Source organism: Pestalotiopsis fici (genome assembly GCF_000516985.1).
Source record: "Pestalotiopsis fici W106-1 unplaced genomic scaffold PFICI_Scf_12, whole genome shotgun sequence".
NCBI classification, from domain to species: domain Eukaryota; kingdom Fungi; phylum Ascomycota; class Sordariomycetes; order Amphisphaeriales; family Sporocadaceae; genus Pestalotiopsis; species Pestalotiopsis fici.
This window is the reverse complement of record NW_006917102.1, coordinates 642,422-663,440: the sequence shown is the minus strand read 5'-3', so window position 1 is coordinate 663,440 and position 21,019 is coordinate 642,422. Positions and strand designations below refer to the sequence as shown.

The window sequence follows — 21,019 nt, the reverse complement described above, 5'->3', positions numbered from 1 at the left end:
CCAATGCATGCACTTCCGCGATCCATCGATTGGGACTGGATGGAGCCCTGTGTGCTTGCTGGTACCAGAACATGCAAGGAACAAGATGTGGAAGAACGCAAGCAAGCGCCGTGGGCTGAGTACCGTAATGGCACCTGACAAAAGGGGTTTAAAATCGTCGTCAGCACCACTATATCCCATCAGTCACACAATGAGCAAACAGAATACTGCGAGAATGGCGCCATTGGCTTGTACGTACTGTGCTCTAAGCCTTCGTCTTCGGACATGATAGGGCACTAGAGCCTGATCTCCCCGCTAGGACCGAGGGACAGTCCACACCCCACGGATCTACAGACGCCTAACGACACAGTGCGCTCATAGCCAATAGGTCAAGAGTAGCACCGTTTTGAGCTGCCATTCTTCCCATGGTGAGGATACCCGACTGTATTTCACCATCAGCTATTCTGCATCTGTCATTCGGAATTGTGATACGAGGCCAGCTCTTTTCAGCCGCTTCTTCCCTGATTTGTTACTGGCTTCCTTCTGTCTTAAGATGTGTTTGGGCAGGTCGTATTCGTGTGCCATGGACTTGACATCATTTTGTGCACAGTTCACGAAAAATACGCCAACAATTCACACGAATTACAGAGCCTCTGCATCACGAACTGGGTCCCAGTACGATCGTCGTCGTTGGCCGTCCCACTCGCATTCAGTTCTCGGGGATTTGTTTCCTTTGGTTCTCTTGAGCTCATTCTCGCTTATCTGTGGACGCCTGACGGGTCGAATCCATCGTTGGCAGAAGAGCTTGAGCGGTACTGTCCACCACCTACTTCCTATCTGAGGACACACTGCCGACAGTCACCGCTTTCATCATCCGCCAAGATCAAGTCTGCTTCATGGCAAACGCCACAAGCTGTCAGTCTTTGCTGCTAGTCTCTCATACAAATCTAGACCAGAATCGCCGTACGTACGGCACTATAGGCAGCCGGCGCGTATCTACCGGTTAAGCATGAGAGATCTGAGCTGAAGGTTGAGACTCTGGCAGCGCTTGTATGATTCCATACTTTTGGAAAGCAATACCGTTTTGTTTCTGCCGCTTCCAGAGCCATAGTTTGGGCCCGGTGATATTTCTTTTCGGGCGTATCACGAGCTCCGAGGAAGAGTCCGTGATTCTAGTCCGTAGCTACTGGCACATCATCTTCGTTTATACACTGACAATGAGTATACTCCCAGACCCCCATTGCCGGTGTTCCCTGGACATATTGTTGTACGGTACTGTCAACGCCATTTGAGGAAGTCGGGTTGCAGGGAATGGCAAAGTCGGTCCTTGTTTGACTAGCCCCATCACCCGTGTTCCCCTTGCAGGCTACTTTGATCTTTCTTGATCTACATCCTTTTATTTCAGCCGGGAGTGCCAGCTTTAAAAATCCGGCATTTTTGTGGCACGCTTGCGTTGCGGATGCGTGCTTCGCATCAGAGATCCAATCAATACACGTCCTTTAAGCTGGAGACATGGCTAACATTATCGGACCACATAGCAGAACATACTCATCACAGGGATTCAATTTCACCTGTCAGTTGGTCGCATTGAATTCTGGCATACTTTCACTCCCAACTTGTGTGGAAAGGCATCATCGGGCTCACCCGCTCGTTTACTAAATTGGAACTTTTCAGTATCTCCTTGCCCCACAGATCGCTTACTTTTCCATCTCGTGTTACCAACATGACATCTTGTTACATGCTGGGCTGGTAAAATTATGTGCCGAAGCGGCTCACACAACAAATACCTGCCAAGTGGGTTCGAGAAGGCAATACCAACCTCACCAATCGAGCGGATGTCGAAATCCTGAAGCGTACGACATGCATATACACTATAGTCACAGTTCCCGCGCTCCCGGACGATTCAACCAACCAGGAGCAGCCAGGCTCATCTGTTGCTTTTCGCTCTAATGTCTAACGGAACTTCAAAGGTTGTCAAAAAACGTTTGGCACTTACCAAGGGCCTTGATTGTGTAAATTTACACTTGATTCGGGATATTTTTGCCCGTCGTCCCAAATGACTGGACCAGGATATCATGTGGTCGCGACAATGTCCACTCGAGCTGCGACTACGTTCCACTTGCCGTCTCTCTACTCAGGCTTTGCGGGCAGCTTTAGATCAATCGAGAAAGCCACGATTTCTCGGGAACAGTTTCCGTGGCACTGGCACCGATCAAGAAACACGAGAGAAATTCGCTACCTACCTTGGCTAGGTGAGCTACTCGTGTGTGCATTGACGCAGATCTCACATAAGCCACATGATTTCTTTCAGCTTTTGTCCTCAAGGCAAAGAGGCTATTCAACCCAAGTCCCAAGGTCGCGGTGACAACTGGCTATTCTTGGGTCTTGACAGGACGTGCATTACTTCAGGGTGATGTAGTCCGCGCTACATTCCCTTTTTTTTTTTTTCTCCTTCCAACAACCAAAATCGAGACTTTGCAGCTCAAATGTCCAGGCGGTCTAGGATCAGCCCTGGTTCCTGTAGGACGGCACGGAAAGACCTGTCGCGACTCTCCGAAGCATGGCGAAATGGTGTCGTCTTCGTAGAACGTGACACTCATAATTGTGATCTTTGTCTCAGCTCGCCTCGCCATGAATACCTTGAGAACGCCACGCAGCCCAAATTTCGAGACCAAGAGAGGTCAATTCCTTGATTGGTCTCCCACATTTTTGCTCCCCTCAATGCTACTTTGACCTTTATATACAATGCCAGGCGAGGAAAGACACGACGAAAAGCTCCACGAGTACAAACGTTGGATTCACATTGGTCCGCTCTTTTGTCGCAAGCCCCCGCCAAGTACGGAATGCCTCTGTTCAGATTGCTCTGCATTTCACTGGGCGTTGTGCCGCCGGCACGGCCATATAAAATCTGGCGCACACGTAGATATGACGAAAAGCAATTTTGTACTTTCGGATGTGTCCAGCTAAGAAGATTGGTCTCAAAGAACCAACCCCCCACAAGCCGAAAAGAAGCATTACAGTTATTTGTCTAGAGGTCAAGAGTCACTGAGTAATTACTTGTAAATTTTTCCCCCCTTCCCCTTGTTGCAATGAGAGGACTACTACTGTACGTCTGCAAAAGTGTTGGTGCACTCTTGAACCTTGTTCAGTCGTGGCCTCCATCTCTCCTTGGGATGTGATGACGCTACTGCAGGTCAAATTAATAACCATCCCCCAAAGTATTCTATTCTTTACCTATTAAACGCGCGTACTATTTTTGAGCTCCGTCATGATGCTGAGAACGGTCACGACCCTCCGCTGACTTTCCCAAGTTGGCAGACGGCTGCTTCCGCGGACCGCTCTTGATTATCGCTCTGATTATGGTTTTTTTTTTTTTTCTCAACTTGTCGTTATCTGGTACAGAACAGTTGCTCCATCTGATGTCAGGCCGAGGCAGAAACAACTCCCAATGCGGATTCCATAATACCTTATCGGATCTGGGCACTCGTCAGTTGGCAATATTCGTCGCCAAGTGCCCAGAATCATATTGATGTCATTCATGCTCACGCTGTCGTGACAAAGGCACGGCAGGATGTTTTTGTGTAGATGACAGGAAGTGGTTTGTCCATCCCATCAAGTCTGCACTATGACGCCACTCTTTTATATTTTCCGACATGAATTCAGGGTACTAAAACCCATCCGCAGATGATGATGTGGAATAGAAATGAAATCCGCTTCTTGTGGATTTATCCATTGCATAAAGACTCTACCATTCTATTTCTCTCAGTATGTACAATATTAACAATTCTAAGAAAGGTTCGGGCTTGTTCAACTCTTTTGACTACCTGATATAGGCAATTAAAAAAAAGCTTCTACCCGTTTGGCCAATGAGACTCGACCTGTATGTACAGAGTACATACTCAAGGCCAGCAACTCAATTCGCAGCAGTATTGATTAGAATCGTAGTTGTATTCCAAAAGGCCTCTCTCCAATATCAGATGAAGTGCATATTTGAATCCACAAATCAACTTACTTAAGTTGGTCTCGGCTTTTTTCCCTATAGAAAAAGTGCTGGTTCTGGCTCTGGTTCCCATAAAATCCAGATTCAATTCAACCCCGCCAAAAAAAACTTCCCCACAAAAGCAAAGACCCTCAACCCCTCCATGCCTCTGCGGCCTAGCGCACTAAGGGCCACTGAGCACATCCTACCCTCAGTGCTGGGTCAGGGGGGTTTCGGGTCACAAGCATTGATCAGCGCCGGTAGCTCTTGGCATCAGCCTCGCCTCTGTAATGTTTAGCGCGTTTCCTGCAAGGGCGCCTCTGCTTTCGTTTCTTACGAGTCAGGGCTAGGGGACCAGGCTCAAAGCTATGACTGGACGACGAACCCCTCCCTCACAATTCATGATAAGCGATAACCTCTATGAACTTTCTGCAACATCAACTGTATCAAGGGGTCGTCGTCTTCCTTCCCTTCAGCCTTGGGACAAGGAGACTTTATGTTTCTCACAATGGCGTGTCGGATGTTTTCTCCTGCAGCTACCTGTTTCTTCTCCTTGTCCTCGGTTTTGCTTCTTGTTTCTGGAGGAATTGATTGAGCATTCTAGTTTGACGATATCATCACTTTTGAATATCCAACAAAACCCAAAACATTGAGATCGTTTTTACTCATGATCGCTTGAAGAACAAAAAGCACCCGCATCAAGTGACATTTCGACCCTTCAGCCTCTCCCCACGGCAATCTGCTGACTGAAAAGATTTGGTTTCTTTCTACAACACCAATCGTGGTGACCATCTGTCCCCTCCAAAACAACATGCTTTCCAGTCTGACAACCAAGCTCGCACTGCGCAAAGTGGGCCTCAAGAGCGATTCATTTGACTTCTCATCCCCGGCTGCTAATAAGGGCAGCGACTCAAAGTCCGCTTTTGACAATGACGACAGCACCGCGGCCGGCGGCTGGCCCGCGTGGATGAGCACGCGAAAACTCCCCCTGACTGCTCAAGCCTGGCTCTCGCCCGTGCCGCCTCCCGTGCCCGTGGCCGACTGTCCCAAGGTCGGCGACCTCGCACCGCTCGACAGAGATCGGCAGCTCAGTATGGGCGGTGGCCGGAGAGTAGTGGTGCTATTTATGCGCTGCGTGGGATGTGCCTGTTAGTAGTCCAAATTGTCACATATCTCTGCAAAATTGCTCCCCTCCCCTCAATCATGCGCTTGATAACTAACTCGTGGTTTTCCCAACCGGCTTCCAGTCGCACAGAAATCTTTTCTAGCCCTACGCGCCATGGCGAATCGCTACCAGAGCACCGGCCTGCGGTGCATCGCCGTGTCGCACTCGTCGCCCGAGGCCACGCGCAAGTGGATCGATCTGCTGGGCGGCGCCTGGAACGTCGAGGTGGTCGTGGACGAGGACCGCGCCATCTATGCGGCCTGGGGTCTGGGTCTAGGCACTGTCTGGTCCATGTTCAACCCGGCGACGCAGCGCGAGGCGTGGAAGGAAAAGGGATGGCTCGGCGAAAAGGTCGCCGGCGCCATTACTAGAACCGGCAGCTTTGGCAAACAACTCAATGGTAACGGGCCAGTAGGGGTGGCTACACAGCAACAGGCGGAAGATGACGACGGGTTTGGTCCGAGTACCGTCATGGGCAACAAATGGCAACAGGCCGGACTTTTCGCCGTCGACGGGCGAGGCACCGTGGTTTGGGCTCAAAAGGCGCTGAGAGCAAACGACTGCCTGGACACCGAGTCTGCTGTGAAGGCGCTGGGACTATAAAGTGTATCTGAGTTCACAAAAATTACCGTTTACAGTCTATGGAATGCGAGTCGAAAGGCAGGAATCATCTTGAGGTTTCTTGAGGCGTTGAAGAGCTTCACCGTTGGTTTCGGCAAATCATATTTGTCCAATGCGAGGATTCGGCATTGAGCGATTGTACACCAGAATGAGCATACAAGGGCAAGGAGTTATTGGGCTTAGCGTGTTATATATCTGTCACTTGAATTGGAACTACTGATCTTCACCCCATGTCAAAATTTTCATATATTTCAGGCAATTGATCTGGTACACGGCGTGGCTCGAGTGGTCTTTTATTTGCGTTATGTGAACTTATGAGAAGGGAAAAATTCAGAAACGCCACTTATCCCCATCCATTGAGGCAAGTAGGAAGTAAATGTCTCTTGGCTTTGTCTGTTTAATAGTAGTCAGAATGACGATTGCTTATGGCGGTTGTGATGGACGAGACTTTTGCATCTCATCCAGTATTTCGGTCAACTGGCATTCATCTCTTCTGTGTCTTATCTAGGCACTTGTTGTAGATATTCTCATGGACACCACATTTTAGATAGCATTACTTCTGACTATCCTTTTTAGGCATGAAAATGTGCAGCCCGATTTGCATCCTTTGGTGTTTAAGAGTGTACATCAGGCAACATACTCAAGGTATTAAAGTGAATTCATTTGACTGGCAATAACGGTATTTTGTCACGATCATCTCACAGCACAGTGTTCACCTGAGACCAATCCTATCAAGAAGAGTATTGAATTGATTGTATAGGCGACTTTCTTTATTTTTGTGTCATGTCCTATGTGACATGAGATTTTATTGATGCGGTTGTTTCAGTCAACTTCCTAGGTGAAGGTGATCGCTCGTATATTAGATATTAGCATGGAGGACTAGACAAAAGGTCCACGATACACTAAACAAATGCATCGAGCCATTTGTCTTGAAGAATGCTATTCAGATTTCTTTAAATAAAATTTTATACAACTCCGTCTTGTAAGTATTTTGGGTTGCCCTCTATTAATTAAACTATAACGCAGGACTTGGAACAAAAGCACTCGTGAAGGTCCATGAACCTCTAATCGTAGCTCAATCTTATTCGGAATGGTCACCAGGTAGGACTATCCGAGCAAAACATCTTATTCCTGGACTTTCCATCAATAAGATTAGCGCCTATTGAATGTCAAAAACTAAATCATATATTATCGATTCGAACCGATTTTGTCTTGTTGGTACATTTTGGTATGTTCTTGTAATAAAGCTGGCCATGACATGATATTTATATCTTTGCATCAGTCAATACATCAGCCCTTGGTTTGAAGCTTCAAAGCAAGTGTAACCCAACTTCCTATCATCACCAGCATCGCTGATCAGATATACTTATTTTGAATTCGACTCGAGATATTTCAATTCTTGTCTATGATAGCATCAACCTTTGCCACCACCGACCCCCGGTGCCTCGGGAGCAATAGCGAGAAAACTCCTGGTGTGGTTCAATAATTCCTCTGCCAGCACAACCTGATTGGACAGCCAGAATTGGCCCAATCACAACCCGAGGAAGAAGGATTGGGGATTCTTTTTGTATCGTCTGTGGCGCCTTTTTCTTTCTCTCTCCCGCATGTAGCCTGCTGCATATCCCATGTCCTGAACTGAGTACCAACAAGTGCACGAACAGCTACGACACATTCTCGCCTCTCACCTTTAATTGCGCGCGGGGTGTTACCCCCTCCTCTATCCCCCGCCCTCTGCCCATGACGGCTTCTTTTCGCTTGGGTAGGGTTAGATGAATCTCGCGCATATATGCACAGGTGGGTACGTGGTAGTAAACAGCATTACTCCATGATCATATGATTTACTCGTCCGCCTCCGTCTGGGGCATTTCGGACCGAGAAGTCAGTCTACGATTCAACAATCAGAGGTAAAAATAGATTGGGTTCATGCCACTGCCCTGGTGTAAAAGCCACCAGGTCTATCAAGTGTGCAAAGAAAACAGATTCGATAGCCGGGCAGTTTTTCTTTGCTGACAAGACTTTTCAATTTCTCCGGCGGGGGCGTCGAGAGAATAAAAAGTTTCAACCGGCGAGCCTTTAGGCGACGTGTTTTTGCGACAACAGATGCACAATGGCCAAAGAGATCTGACTTTTCTATCAAGATCAGGCCTCATGATTCGAGCGTCACTGTGCCGTAAGAAATAAAGTCCACATGGAGGGATACACGGGCGTCAGCAATGGGCCGATTGGGCAATGATTACACATATGTCATCGCTGAAGCGAGCCCTCCCTCATCCCTCCCTTCCTCTCCCCCAAGTTAGTAAAAGGTGGGATGAGCGCATACAATCCCCAGATAACTCATCAAAGGGAACAAGGGGTGCGGGTATGCGGGGGAAAAGAGCTATTCTGGATGTCTCCAGAAAAGAGTCAAGGGCGGAAAACGAAAGGAAACTTGTGGGGGGTGGGAACCTGCTTTTGGGAATGTCTGGGTCATTGGCACCTATCTGACTGGATGGGATAGATATTAGGGCGCATCTGCATGATATATCTACATACATGAGGGTACACAAAAGCTGCAGTAGCGTGAGAAATGGCATGAGCTGGCTAGAGAATATGTATAGTAAAGAATTTGGCCGAGAAAGTGACATATCAGCTCCAAGACTTGTATTTTATAGTGACGAGTTGTCCCAAGTTTCGGGCTACCGGAAGAATTTATCTGTCAATCAATGAGAACCCCTCCGAATTCCAAGTGCATGCGATCAATGGAATGTAGTCATGAGCTCTGTGACTTTGATAAAGCCACGAAGCAGCTCGGAGTCGCAAAGCCAATGGTTGTGGCATACCACACACTACTAACCAGTCGACGATTTTGAGCCTGCAAGTGGTTTTCAATCGTCACCTGGGATGAGGCGAGGCATATATCTCTTTCGAATGCATATCATACCTGTCACGATGATATTGTCTCCTAAAACAAAGGCCGAGTTAAATCGCAGTAGTCTTCGTGAATATGCAAAATTACAAGGTCAAGGGCCGACGGAGACCGACACAAACCCCTCGAGCGCTGATAATAGTAACGATTGCCCCGCGCCGCTCTTGGCGATTGAGAGAAGGAAGTGCCGCTACATTAGGAAGTTCAGGTCCAGGTAGCAGCAGCTGGGAATCCAGACCTAATGATATATGCCTCAAGAACAGCAAGAATAGCCTCGGAAGATGTGACGCCCAAGTAACGGCTCAGAAGCCATGAATTAGAAACGTGTGTCTCGATTTCAGGTCGAATCATGGCAATCGTTCATCATGGAGGGTTCCATAGATATGTTGCAAGTAGGTCAAAAAGTACCGCTGACCTGATGACCTCTTCTAGAAGACCTGAAATCGCTGTAAGCCATGTGGTGCAGAGGCGCAATTGTGGCTTCGTCTTGGAGCTTTCCAGACCCCCAGTGCCGGCAAAGTCCAGCTAGTTGATGCAATAACAACAATGCCTGCGTAATAGTAGTCTGTAGTACAAGTCGTGGCTGCTTAGACCTAGATAACGATTCGTTCTATTCTTGGCTTGCTAAAAACCAAAATTTCGTCCAAGGGGGACATAACAAGCAAGGAGATTTTGGTCGATTGGCCCACGATCTGGTGGGATAATCGTAGCGAAACTTTGTCCACCATGTCACCAGTTGGGCTGATTGGTAGGTTTGTGACAATTTACCGACTTGATGCCGAATGAAATGTTCGCTCTGGGGCTGTTCCATCGCAGTTTCAAACGACATAGAACAGCTCCTACTATGTACATTCAAACTGTTGATCCGTTGCACGGACATATCAGGTACATGGTAGAAAGACGAGGCGAGAAATTCGTGATGGAATGCAAAAGGCAGATTATGCTGTGTTACCAACCGTACTTGACTCCCAGCAAATCGGACATGTGAGGAGGGCGCTTTGCAGAGCTTCAAACACTAGACCCTGGGCCGAGTATCTGGAGATGTTCTGAGTATTTTCAATATTCATGTGTATACCTCAGGCTATGTTGTTCAGTTTCCATCTCAACTTTGAGGAGAAAGTTGTGCTGCTACGTCGGACCTGTGCTGGGTTTGGGCGGCAGCAAAAATATCCGAGAACATGGTCTTGTGAGCAGGTTGCAACTTTGTATCAATATGGACTGGCCCATGCAACTCTTATACTCATCAAGGTACTTGCTGTTGATGGATGTTTATCTGCTTTGGTGCGATGGCCAACGGCAACAGACATGATTACTCTGATCAGCCAGTAAAGCAGCAGCAGCAGCGCATTGTCTGCGTGTTGGTCGATGAGTTTCCAAGGTATGTTTGGTATGGTGCCATAGATCCATGGATCATTTGGAACACACCTATTTCAGTGGGGCCGAGGAAGCGATACGGAACGAACAGCCGATGCCAATGTCGACTGGAAGAATTGGCTACGGGCTTTTTATTTTCTTCTGTTCTTTTTCTTTTTAGGGAACTCGGTCCCCCGTTCAAATATGGGGTAGCGGCTATCGCACGAGTAATGCAATCGACCGACGGTCCAAAGTCCGCCAGAGATGGCTTCGCTGCGCTGTCATTGAAGAAGAGAAATTACATACAGTATGTACAAGGAATTGCATTGTTGCATCCAGCTGCTGCTGTGTCTGTTTGTATAAAATTCCGGACAGCTCATGATGAGAGAGACTTGGGTAGCCTATCGCGTACCAAACAGAATACGTACGTTAGGGAAACATTGAGCGCGAATGAACGACGCTGCCGAAACGCGTCGCCGGTGTACAGAGACGCGGATCCAAAGGATTGAGAAAAGGAGCCACTGTAACAGCAACGTGACACTCAAGTGCTAGCAGCTCTGTGGACAGTACGCAGTACGTACATTGTATACTAGTACGGAGTACATACGTACAACTATTTGTAGGGTCGATGGAATTTCAATTTGGGAAAGGGGGTTGATGTCGTGGAGAATGGTGGAGGTTCAATCAAAGGAAATTCGAAATGTGCAGGCCATCGACGCTAACAGAAAGACCCAGGTTTGCCAGGTAGACCCCTGACTGTTCAACGGCAAGGGCGCTCGGAGCACCTGGAGGGCCTTGGGCTTACAACAGACGTATTCCGGGGGTCCATGGATCTGAGCGAAAACGCATGGCGTTCGGCCGGTTTCTGGCCTTGCAAAGGACAAGAAGAAGGAATGAATATTTACCCTCCGGTTTCCAATTGAATGACTTCAACGGCAATGAAAGATTGATTTGACTTGCCCTCGGTCGCCCCTCAGTATGGTGGCGGGCTGTTGTACCAATGACGACGGGGGCAGGTACGGCTACTAGGCAGGTAACGTCTACTTGTTACCCATCCTTCGATGCCCAACCTCGAACTCCGTGGCGGAGAATGAGCAAGCAATGATGACGTACGCGATCATTGTACGGACCGGACACACTTGGAAAAAAAAAACAGTCGCGAACAAGGCAGAATTCAGTGTTTGGTAGGTACTACATTGTAATGTAGAGAGCGAAAAGGGAACAGGGCATTGCCGACACCCTCTCAAGAGTTGAGGGCGAGGGAGAGGGAGACAGAGACTTGTTTGGGACTACGTACTATTCGCAACATGCTTCAAGAAACGTGACTTATGTCAATTGCGGCATTACTTGAGCACGGTACGTACCATGGCACTGTCGACAGAGCAGGGGTCCCACAAACGGCCCCATAAAGGTTGTTGACATGTCCGAGTACGTGCGCTGACAATGATATAAACTGTCTCCCGCTATGTATGCCGGTCAAATGTGTTCAGCAATTTGATATCTACTTGAACATGCTGCTTTTGTATGTGCTTGGACATGAGGAACGGGCCCCTTTTGAAACAAGAATCAAGAAATTCTTTCTGCTTTCGATGCTGACTCAAACCCACGAGGACCTTTCATCGTTGATGCTAAACATGTAGGAGACGTCGGCTGTGACCGGTTGCGGTGCTGCCCGCATCTGTTCAAATTCGCTAGGCGCCAGACTAGAGGTGAATGAATTGCAGAAATTGGGCTGCATCCATCTACACTAGGCTAGGTGAACTGCATCTACATCCAAGTCTGGCTGTATCCGCCGTACGTAGGTAGTTTGGGCGACCTAGCTTAATAATGATAATAATTCCTGCTGGGCGGGCGGCCTGCCTGTTGACGATGCCGAGAGAGGCAACCCGCTTCACTTGAGAAACCCACGAGTCTTGCTTGACCAACACCAGCGAGACGTCACGCTTCTCTGTTCAAAAGTTGGGGCATGCGCATCAATGAGTGTGGCATATGTCGGTATGTATGCATGTAAGTAGGTGGGTAACATGACTGGTCCTGAATATAAGATGTTGATGTACCATTTAATTGTCACCTTATAACGTCTAGGGCCCGCGGCGGCTCGATATGACCGAGGGCAGCAATTTCGCATTATTTTCCTGTCGCTTCCAGTTCGTTTCCAGAGCGCCCAAGGAGGGAGGGGAGGGGGAAAAAAAAGGCCCCTTATTACTACACAGTAGATCACAGATCCAAATCTTCCTAGTCACGGCGCCGTCCCGGACAAGAGTCCGAGTTTCCCATCACCAGAGCTCATCACTTTTAAAGTACCTTCTACTTCTGTGTGCTCATCCACAGAGGCAGCAGGCCCAGAAGCGTGATGAGCATCGAAGCGACGCTGAGAGTGAAGGAAATTGTCCATCACACCGTACATCCATGTCGGTTTCCCCCATCCAACAGGTCCCCTTGGTCAGGATGTACATAGTATTTTACAGGGTCTCTGCTAGCAACTACATAGTACCCTAACTTACCAGCACGCCAGCCAACAGCGGTAGTGGTAGGGTAGGGAGACTCGAGTCTTGAAGAACTGACCAGCACCACAGTCGACAGATCCCTTGGGCTAAGATGTGATCCCTACCATGTCCACCATATCCACATTGCCCACTCACATCAATCCATTGTTACAGGAAACCTCTCAAGGATGTTGCCGGTATGTGTTTTACATAGTGTGCAGAAACTCAATTGCACGCAGAGGAAACAGATAGCCTTGGTATACTAGGAGCAGCCGCAAGCTATATCGGTCAGCCACAGACCACGCTACAATATGAAATGCCTATAGTTTCTACTTGGGAAGAAGACTAGACACCTGTTAGTCACGGCATGTAATAAAATAGCAAAAGTCGGTCTTTGCAAACAAGTGCTCCAAGTAAAAGTAAAACAATGTATCTGCCATGTACGAATCAGACCTTACATGGCTGGACTTCTTGGACATGACAAGGTAGGCATCTACTAACAGTACACACATGACATACACTGGCCTGTGTGCCTGCAGCCGCCGAAGAAACTCAGACGACGACAACGGGTCGTCGACACAAGAGAAGGAGAAGAAGGAAAAAGAAGAGTCCCAAGCCAGAAATGATCCGAGTGAACCCACCATCCGCCCACGCGGGCCGCGGGCATTTCCTGTTCGCGACAAGCCAGACAACCCACACTTTACCAATTTGGTGGTGGATTGGCCCGTCCGATTTGATATTGTACCGAACGACAGGGCAAGCAGAAGCGGAGGAGCAGCAGCACTGAGGAGGACCACCAGCATTGCCAGGAGGAGAATGAGGAGGCCGGTACATACCTACATACACACAGTAGGGGAAGGAAGGAAGGGTATGGATTGATTTGTAGTTGATCTGCTGCTGCTGCTGCTACGATTACCTGCACGAAGCATGCACAGTAACCCAGATACCAGCGGCGTACTGTCTGTCTTGTCTCCTTTGTAATATCATTATAATCGCGTCCAACGGGGCCCCTCAATCGGATATTCCCTCTTGCGCCTTTTCCCAAATTCTCGGGCGTCTTTTTATTTTTTGAACCCTCTCCTTTCACGTTTCCCCCGTAGTTCCAAGGAACCGTCCCCTTTTCCTACCCCTCGACTCGACTTGTCAGCAAGCTTGGAAAAGTCCCCTCGACTCACGGTCCATCCACGATCCGTCAAACGTCTTAATACACTACGGAACCGATTAAAAAAAAAAGTTGTGCGCGCACGCCTACGCAGTGGTAGTGCCGTCCCTTCCTTTTCTTTTTCTTTCAACCCTTTTTCTGCGGCCTGGCTTCTACAGCGGTACCATCGACAAAAATACGTGACGTGGGATCATCTGAGACGATCTTGTACGAGAGGCGAAAATAGGACACTATCTGGTAAGTTTGTCGCCATGAGAGACTTTTTTTTTTATCCATTGGGCACCACCACGCGCGCGGGCGGGAGGGGGGAATTGGGGAGAATCTGGCCCCCGGCCAAGCAACCCAAACTTCAAAGTTCCGCCTGCGCACGCCTCTTTTTATTTTTCATGTCTCGAGAGAGACAAGCCGCTTGTAGGCATATGGGAGTGTCAAGTCAGACAGCGGAGCCTTCTTCCTACGCTTTTGAAAACAATCATCTGCAAAAGAAAAAGAGAGTGCACAAAAATACAAGACGGGATGGAAGGAGATGACCCGACCCCCCCGTCCTGCCTGGCTGGTTACGGATGTAAAGACATTGGCTCGCGCATTATGACACTTGCGCGTTTCCGGTCTTTTATTCCTCTTGTCTTGTCAGCCTGTCAGTCTACTCCGTGTGTTGTCTGAGCTCTGCAAAGAAAAAAAAAAAAAAAAGCCCCCCCAGCGTCTGTCTTGTTCAACGCTCTGCCGAGGCGCATTTCAACGTGTCCCGTTCACCGTTTACCTTGCCAACGTTTGCGCGCACCAAAAAACCGGGGATCTGCATGATTGGTTATTACCTACCTACCTCAGACCAACAAATCAGACCAGACCCAGACCAGACACTCTGACCTGACTTATTACCGGTTAGTCGATTGATTGACTGAGTGGTCGATCAGTTGATGACTTTTCTTCCATCGGGAAGAGAGGAATGCCCGAAAAACCGCCCATCACATCCCCATCCCCCAGTTTTAATCTTCAGCCCTTTTTTTGTTCGTCACCGACCACATTTTGACCAGCTAGTCGGGTCCCCTGCGCGTTCGTTGCTCGCTGCTGCAGAATTCCTCAACACGCCCAAAGCTAACTTTAATTTCCGTCCAAAGAAAGTCTTGTTATCGTATCGGAACACGACGTTGTAACGATTTTCAAAACGGCAAACGGGGGACACAGCGAAGGAAGGATAAGGGGGAAAAATTATTGTTTCCCCACGAACGGCTCATCGGCCCTCTCTTAATTGAATTCGCCCAATCCGACTTAGCAGCGACCAATCTCTGCTACCTCTACCCGTCCACCGACCTCCCCTTCTCGTTGCGATATTTCCTGCGGCAGGGCCAAACGGGAACATCATGTCGCAATACTATGGCGATTCGCAATGGCTCGGCGGTGCAGGCGCTGGAGCTGGTGCAGGTGCTGGTCAGCCCACTTGGGACCACCAGACGCCTCCCCCGGCGCGTTCTGGTGAGTGCGCCCCCTCCGTCTACACGGGATCCTTAGGGCCCGGAAGAACGAGATGGAAGAAGAATACTCAATTGACACGAAACTCTACAGGTGCCAGTTCGACCCATCCACGCGAGCGGGAAGAGTCTGCTGCTTTCTCCCAGCAAATTGAGGGTACGTGTCGCGCATCCCTGCTTGCTCCTATGTGCCACTTGGCGCAGAAAAGTGCAAACGCCCAAGGCATTGATCAGGGCCAAAGCAGTACAAAAGAGAAGCGAAACATTTGGCTAACATATACGGCAACTACAGAGGTCGACCGTGCCATAGACAATCTCGTGAAAAGCGGAAAGATGTTTGGTGGCAATGGCCCGCGCCGTGAGTTCGCCCCCACGATCCCGCTGCGACAACAGCAACAGCAACAATTCCAGCACCGACGAGCGACTCCTTCGATGGGCCGACGAGGAGGGCGCGGACGGCTGTATGGGTAGAAGTTGGGAAGAAGACAGGCTTGGCTAACCGGGAATGCAGACGGCCGAGGAGCCTCGGGTCAAGGCTCGCAGTTTGGTGACGCGCGGGATCGTGGCGGCTCCGGCGGCCACGGCCCTGGCCTGCAGAACTTCTACGCCTCCCAGCGACATCAGTCCTCGCGCGGTTCCAACGAGGCGGAACAGATGATGCAGGCAAAGCGGAGAATGGCAGCCCAGCGGGAGCGAGATCTGCGCAACTACCATCAGGAGCAGCAATACAATAGAAGTAGGCCGCCCTCCGTTGTATAGCACTTTTTTTCTTCTTGACCTACCAACCTACCTACCTACTTTTACCTATACCCTAAGAATCCCCGTTTTTAAAGACATACATTTGGGGCGGACAACTACCATGATTGTCAATGATATGGCCTCACATATGACGTTTGGCGTTGCTTTCGTTGAATCGCGTGCGCAGTGGAACTAAGACATTAGGGTGGGAGTCTGTCTGCCGCCAAATCGTCTCTTCATATTCCTGTTATACGTCTTGCTCGCTTTCGCTTTTCACAAGAGGCATTTGGCTGACCTATCTCCGTTTCTAGCTGTCCTTGCTGAGATGAGTTACCCCGGCAAGCCCGAACGTGCTCTGAGCCCTGGTAGCAACAACAGCAACAGCAACAACAACAGCAGCAATCTCCTTTCCGAGGACGACCGCCGCGACTTGATCACCAGACAACGTAATGCTCTCTACGGTGAGGGTCCCTACGAGAACGGAGGCTACGTCGACGAAACAGGCGCCCCCCGTCCCGGAGTTCCTGGGCTTTCTACTGGACCCTCGAGCCACCGTGGACCTTCTCCCCTGGCTTACGACTACAGCCGTGGTGGTCCCGACGCCCGTCGCGAGAGTGCTGGTTCTCGCAATGCTAGTCCTCAGTCGAACCCTTCTAACAACAAGGGTCCGTTCGACAGCGCTATCCACCACCAAGCAAACCGAACGAGCAACTCATCGCCCGGTGGCTCACCCCCTCGTCAGGGAGCACCCGGACAGCCTGGTGCAGTCGCGCCCATTGGCACTCGCCCTTCGGTCTCTGGACCCTCGAACCCTGCCTTCAACAAGCGATCCACGACGCCGCTGCCTTCTCCCCTTAGCCAAGGCTTCAACGCGTCGAGCAGCATTGAGACTGCTGGAATCACTTCTAGCGCCCCGTCGGGCCCCTCGAGTGCCGCTGCCGACAGCTACAATGGCTGGGGCAGCCGCTCGGGCGTCTGGGGCAAGCAGTCGTCCGGCTTGGGTGTGCAGGCTAGTGTTTGGGGATAGGATCCAGAACAACGAAGCAGCAACACCACGCCAAGGCCGGCATACGTTGAAGATGCACCCGACGACTCAGATGACGAAACGATTGGCGCAAAGTAAATATCAGAAAAATAATGGTGTTCAGGTCTGGTTGTTTTCTTAGGAGCCGCAGGTTGTGCGATTCAGCATCAGCATGAGGTGTTTCTTTTTTGCTTTGTTCTTTTGGCCACTCAGGACGCGGAAAGATGGATTAGTGGCAACGAAATCATGGGGTTGGAGTGCCATTTTCGTGCTTGTTCTTGGAGTTGCTGATTTTTACGGTCTTTGCTCTATTTTTTTCGTTCTGGTATCCGTTTCATGGCAACAATCGAGTCTCGACATGACTCGGCATATATACAACAGTGTTTTCCGGACAAAACGGGGAGTTTGCACAATAGGATCATAGGGAAAGGGGGGTTGCGTTGCGTTTGGTTTTGTACATGCTCGTTTTCGAGGCTTGAAACATTGTACGGAAACGGCAAGGGGTCACTCAGCATTCAGGAGGGAAAGTCGGTTATGTTGTCTTGTCGGTATTGTTATTTGTGTATTTGGGCACCCGGAATGGAGTCGCGCATTTACGTGCACAACACTTGCAGAAAGGGGAGTTTTTGTCATTGCACTTGCGTCAAGTTGTATTTGTGCCTTTCCCCCTTACTGGGTGCGGATGGCTTGTTCGGCGGTAATGGAAAAAAAAAAATTATGTGAGGAAAAGGGGACGTGAAGAGGATGCGGTGGTAATGAGGAAAACACTTGGAGGCTCTACGGAAATGCATGGAGTAATGCTTTGGTTTGAGCATTTCAATGGCCAGGGTATATAACTACTTTGCAAGCAACAGGAGTTTTTGGCATCCGGCATTGGGTGAACAACAAAATGGAAAAAAGACTTCACTCTGGCAAATACCTATTTCATCATGTTTTTAATTGTCTCTATTAAGTGTCTTTGATACTAATGATAGGAGACACGAGCGAGCTGTTTCAAAAAGGTAACTTTATTTTCTTTTACTTGACCGCACTGTTGATAGTTGACTGAACTAAATCTTCTGCCTGAATCTAGGTCTTTGCTTGCGTCTTTAGTTTTGCCTGCTGAGCGGTCATGGCAAACTCGAGTGTATTTCGCGTTTCCTCCTTGTCCTTTTTCAATGGGCTTACCATGACAAACATCATTGTCTTGCATCCGTTGCCGAGGCTGGACTGGAGGAGCTTTGTCAAAATGGACTCGCGGAAACTAACGTGCTTTACACGAGGGTTCGCCATGTCGCCCAGAACTTTTCGAAGCGCAGATAGTGACTTGTTGATCTGGATCCCCTCGGCCTGGCTGGCCTTGTCTGTCGTGCTAGGCTTTTCTGAGCCAGCCAGATCAATGAGGTTGAGCAGACCCTCGGTCACGGCCTCGGATCGACCGTCGACGCGCTCAGCGACGATGCGCAGGGTCAAGACGCAGTGACTCCGCGACGACTGCGCGTTGCCCACCGTGGTCCGCGTCCGGCGGTTGGCCGACGCGTGGAAGAGCAGGTCCTGGACCTTGTCCTCAAAGTTGCCGTCGTCTTGATCCGTCAATTCCACCTCGGTGCTTTCCGCCTCGTGGACGTCGGCGCCGTTGACCTTGGCGTACTTGACGGCCACCTCGGAAGGTGCGCCGCCTCGACCCTCTCGGAGCAGGTCGTAGACCTTTTCGGCATAGATCTCAATGTACTTGCCCGACACCGACAACCGCCAAATACCCTCGTTCTCCCGCATGAACTCTGAAATCATGTCGACCGAGCGGGGAATGATGCCAAAGTCCACATCCTCGTCGTCTTCGGGGGCGTTCTTCTCGTTCCAGGGGAAATTCATGGTGTGTGTCTTGCCACTCCCCGTCTGCCCGTACGCGAATATGCACACGTTCCGGCCATTGATGGCGGACATGACGAGCTGGCCGACCTCGTCAAAGATGTCCTCGTTTCGATCGCTCTCATCAAATACCCGCTCCATTTGGAAAGTCTCAATATCGGCAGCGGTTCGCGCCATGCGCTTGGGCATCTTGAGGACTTGCGGATGGTTGCTGCCAGCGCCCATGGCCGTCGCCATCTCTAGCAGTTCGTCTTCACGAGCGCCGAGTCGGGGGCGGACTCTGCACATGACGCGCAGATTGCCTCGGAAATCCTGGACTTGGTCGAATAGCTGCCGGACGTTGTCTTGAGCCCGGGTGTATTTTTCAGAGGCCGCTTGGAGCAGCTCTTCCAGCTCGGCCACCCTTTCCTTTGCCGCGGTCCCTTGACGCTCCTTGGCGCGCAATTGCGTCTCGAGGTCCGCAATACGCTTGTTGCGGTCGGCGATCCTCTGGGCCCCGGCGGCGGCTTCTTTTTCCCTTGCTTTTACCCTCGACTCCAGGTCGATAACTTTGAGATGATGCTGCGCAGCCTCCTCTCTGACGGCTGCGGCGTTTTCGCTCTCCTGGGCCCTGAGCTGGGACTCGAGGTCGACAATCTGCTGTCTCCGCTCAGACTCGATCGACTGGCTCTCGAGCTCGAGCTGCTCGAACTTCTGCATCGATCTCGTGAGCTCCGCCTCTGTCTCCTGTAGACGGTACTGCAAATCGTGGAGCTGATCCTCGCCCGTGTCCGTGTCCCGGCTGGCTTGCTTGGCCGTCGCCTCGACCGCGATCTGGAGCTCTTGCATCTGAAAGCGCGTCGTCTGCAGCGCGCTCTCGAGCCCTTCTTTTTGAATCTCGGCCTCCTCGAGCTGTTGGCGAAGCGTCGCAATCTCGTGAATTTGTTCCCCAGCCACAATGGCCCCGGATCCAGCCTGGGCACGCGCGCGACCCCTATCCCTCTCCTCGCCCTGGGACCCGTCTCCATTTGCGGCGTCTTGCTCCGCGACAAAGTCCCGAAACTGGCCCAGCCGCTCGCCCAACTCCTCGTGCATGTCGAGCTCGCGCGTCCGCTCGTCGAGCTGGTCCTGGAGCTCGAGGATGGCATCGGCGGCCTCGCCGCAGGCCTTTTCGGCCACGCGCACCCGAAACTGCAGGTGGCAGTACATGTCCTGAAAGGTCTCGAGGGTCGCGAGGTTGAGCCGGCCAAAGGACCAGCGCTGGTTGCGGAGCAGGGCCTTTTCAAAGTGGAACCAGTTTTGTTCGATTTCCGCTTCGTCTGAATGTGTCCATTTTCGGTGCGCGGCTTGGAGGAGGGTTTCCATCTTTCTTGAATGATCTGGTTCGATGAAATCGTGAATGAATAAATAGGGCAGGGGATCCTTTTTCCAGAGACTCTTCTTCTACTTTGTTATACGATCCTCAAGGTATGAACGTGTAGCGAGATAGCAACATGAGTGATTACAATCAATATCTTGCCAACAAGGAGTCGTAGACTCAAAGTCGGATTCTTTTTGACTGTTAAGATTTGATTGCAGTTAAATGCTTTTCAATTCATGCAAGATAGCGACAAGGACTGGAACGAACTCTTTCAGAAAATTCTGATAGCTAGGTCGTTGGTCTTTGTTTTGCCGAGCAGACATCGTAAAGGCACAAAGTTGACAGATGAATAACATTGTGTCGTGACGGACAAGCATGCACAAGTAGCATTGTTTGATGACTTTGCCAAAAACGTTTGGTGGGTGTGAAAGCATAAAATCCCAGAAGACAAAGCAGCAAGATCAACAAAGAAGATACTCTGAGAGCGACAGCGCGGTTCATGACGTATACAAGCGGGGACGGGTGGATAGAGGGGAAATAGACAATCACCTTATCACCATCTCAAGAGGTGAAGTTTCGTTATTGGCTCAAAATCAATTTGAGGTTTCAAGGTCCGATTATCAAAGTCTTCTTCCACAATGCGTGCCTAGTCTCGAAGTTGCGTAATTATCGTTGTTTGGTCTGACGGATGATTCACTGGCACAACAGTAACATCGATCCCGTGATTATACTACATAGGTAATGATACCGATACACGTTGTGTATATTCCTGCTATCTCAAAGTCGATTGTACTTGTGTCTGATTGCACATCATCATGATCTCAAACTTTGCCTTGTCTTCTTCACAAACTTCCTCACTATAGTTTCGTCGCTTAGAATAGTGCGCAACTTGAGCGGGGGAAGCGGGAGAGGAAGCCGTGTCTAATGCCAAATCGTTCGCACCATCGCCGT

General features: G+C 50.0%; 3 protein-coding genes across 3 annotated transcripts; 2 read left to right on the top strand and 1 right to left on the bottom strand.

Annotated features, from left to right (window-relative positions):
• Positions 1 to 4,769: 4,769 nt before the first annotated feature.
• On the top strand, positions 4,770 to 5,726 carry PFICI_13961 (uncharacterized protein; the record flags this gene model as incomplete). Its single annotated transcript, XM_007842542.1, has 2 exons — positions 4,770 to 5,106; positions 5,206 to 5,726. 2 exons carry the CDS (start codon positions 4,770 to 4,772, stop codon positions 5,724 to 5,726), a joined length of 858 nt encoding a protein of 285 aa, XP_007840733.1.
• Positions 5,727 to 15,011: 9,285 nt separating this feature from the next.
• Positions 15,012 to 16,884, top strand: PFICI_13960 (uncharacterized protein; the record flags this gene model as incomplete). The annotated part of the gene is made up of 5 exons (XM_007842541.1): positions 15,012 to 15,123; positions 15,214 to 15,276; positions 15,412 to 15,481; positions 15,605 to 15,855; positions 16,169 to 16,884. The coding sequence occupies 5 exons, from the start codon at positions 15,012 to 15,014 to the stop codon at positions 16,882 to 16,884; spliced, it is 1,212 nt and encodes a 403-aa protein (XP_007840732.1).
• A 1,065-nt stretch (positions 16,885 to 17,949) lies between these two features.
• On the bottom strand, positions 17,950 to 20,073 carry PFICI_13959 (uncharacterized protein; the record flags this gene model as incomplete). The annotated part of the gene is made up of 1 exon (XM_007842540.1): positions 17,950 to 20,073. One exon carries the CDS (start codon positions 20,071 to 20,073, stop codon positions 17,950 to 17,952), a length of 2,124 nt encoding a protein of 707 aa, XP_007840731.1.
• Between the last annotated feature and the right edge of the window lie 946 nt (positions 20,074 to 21,019).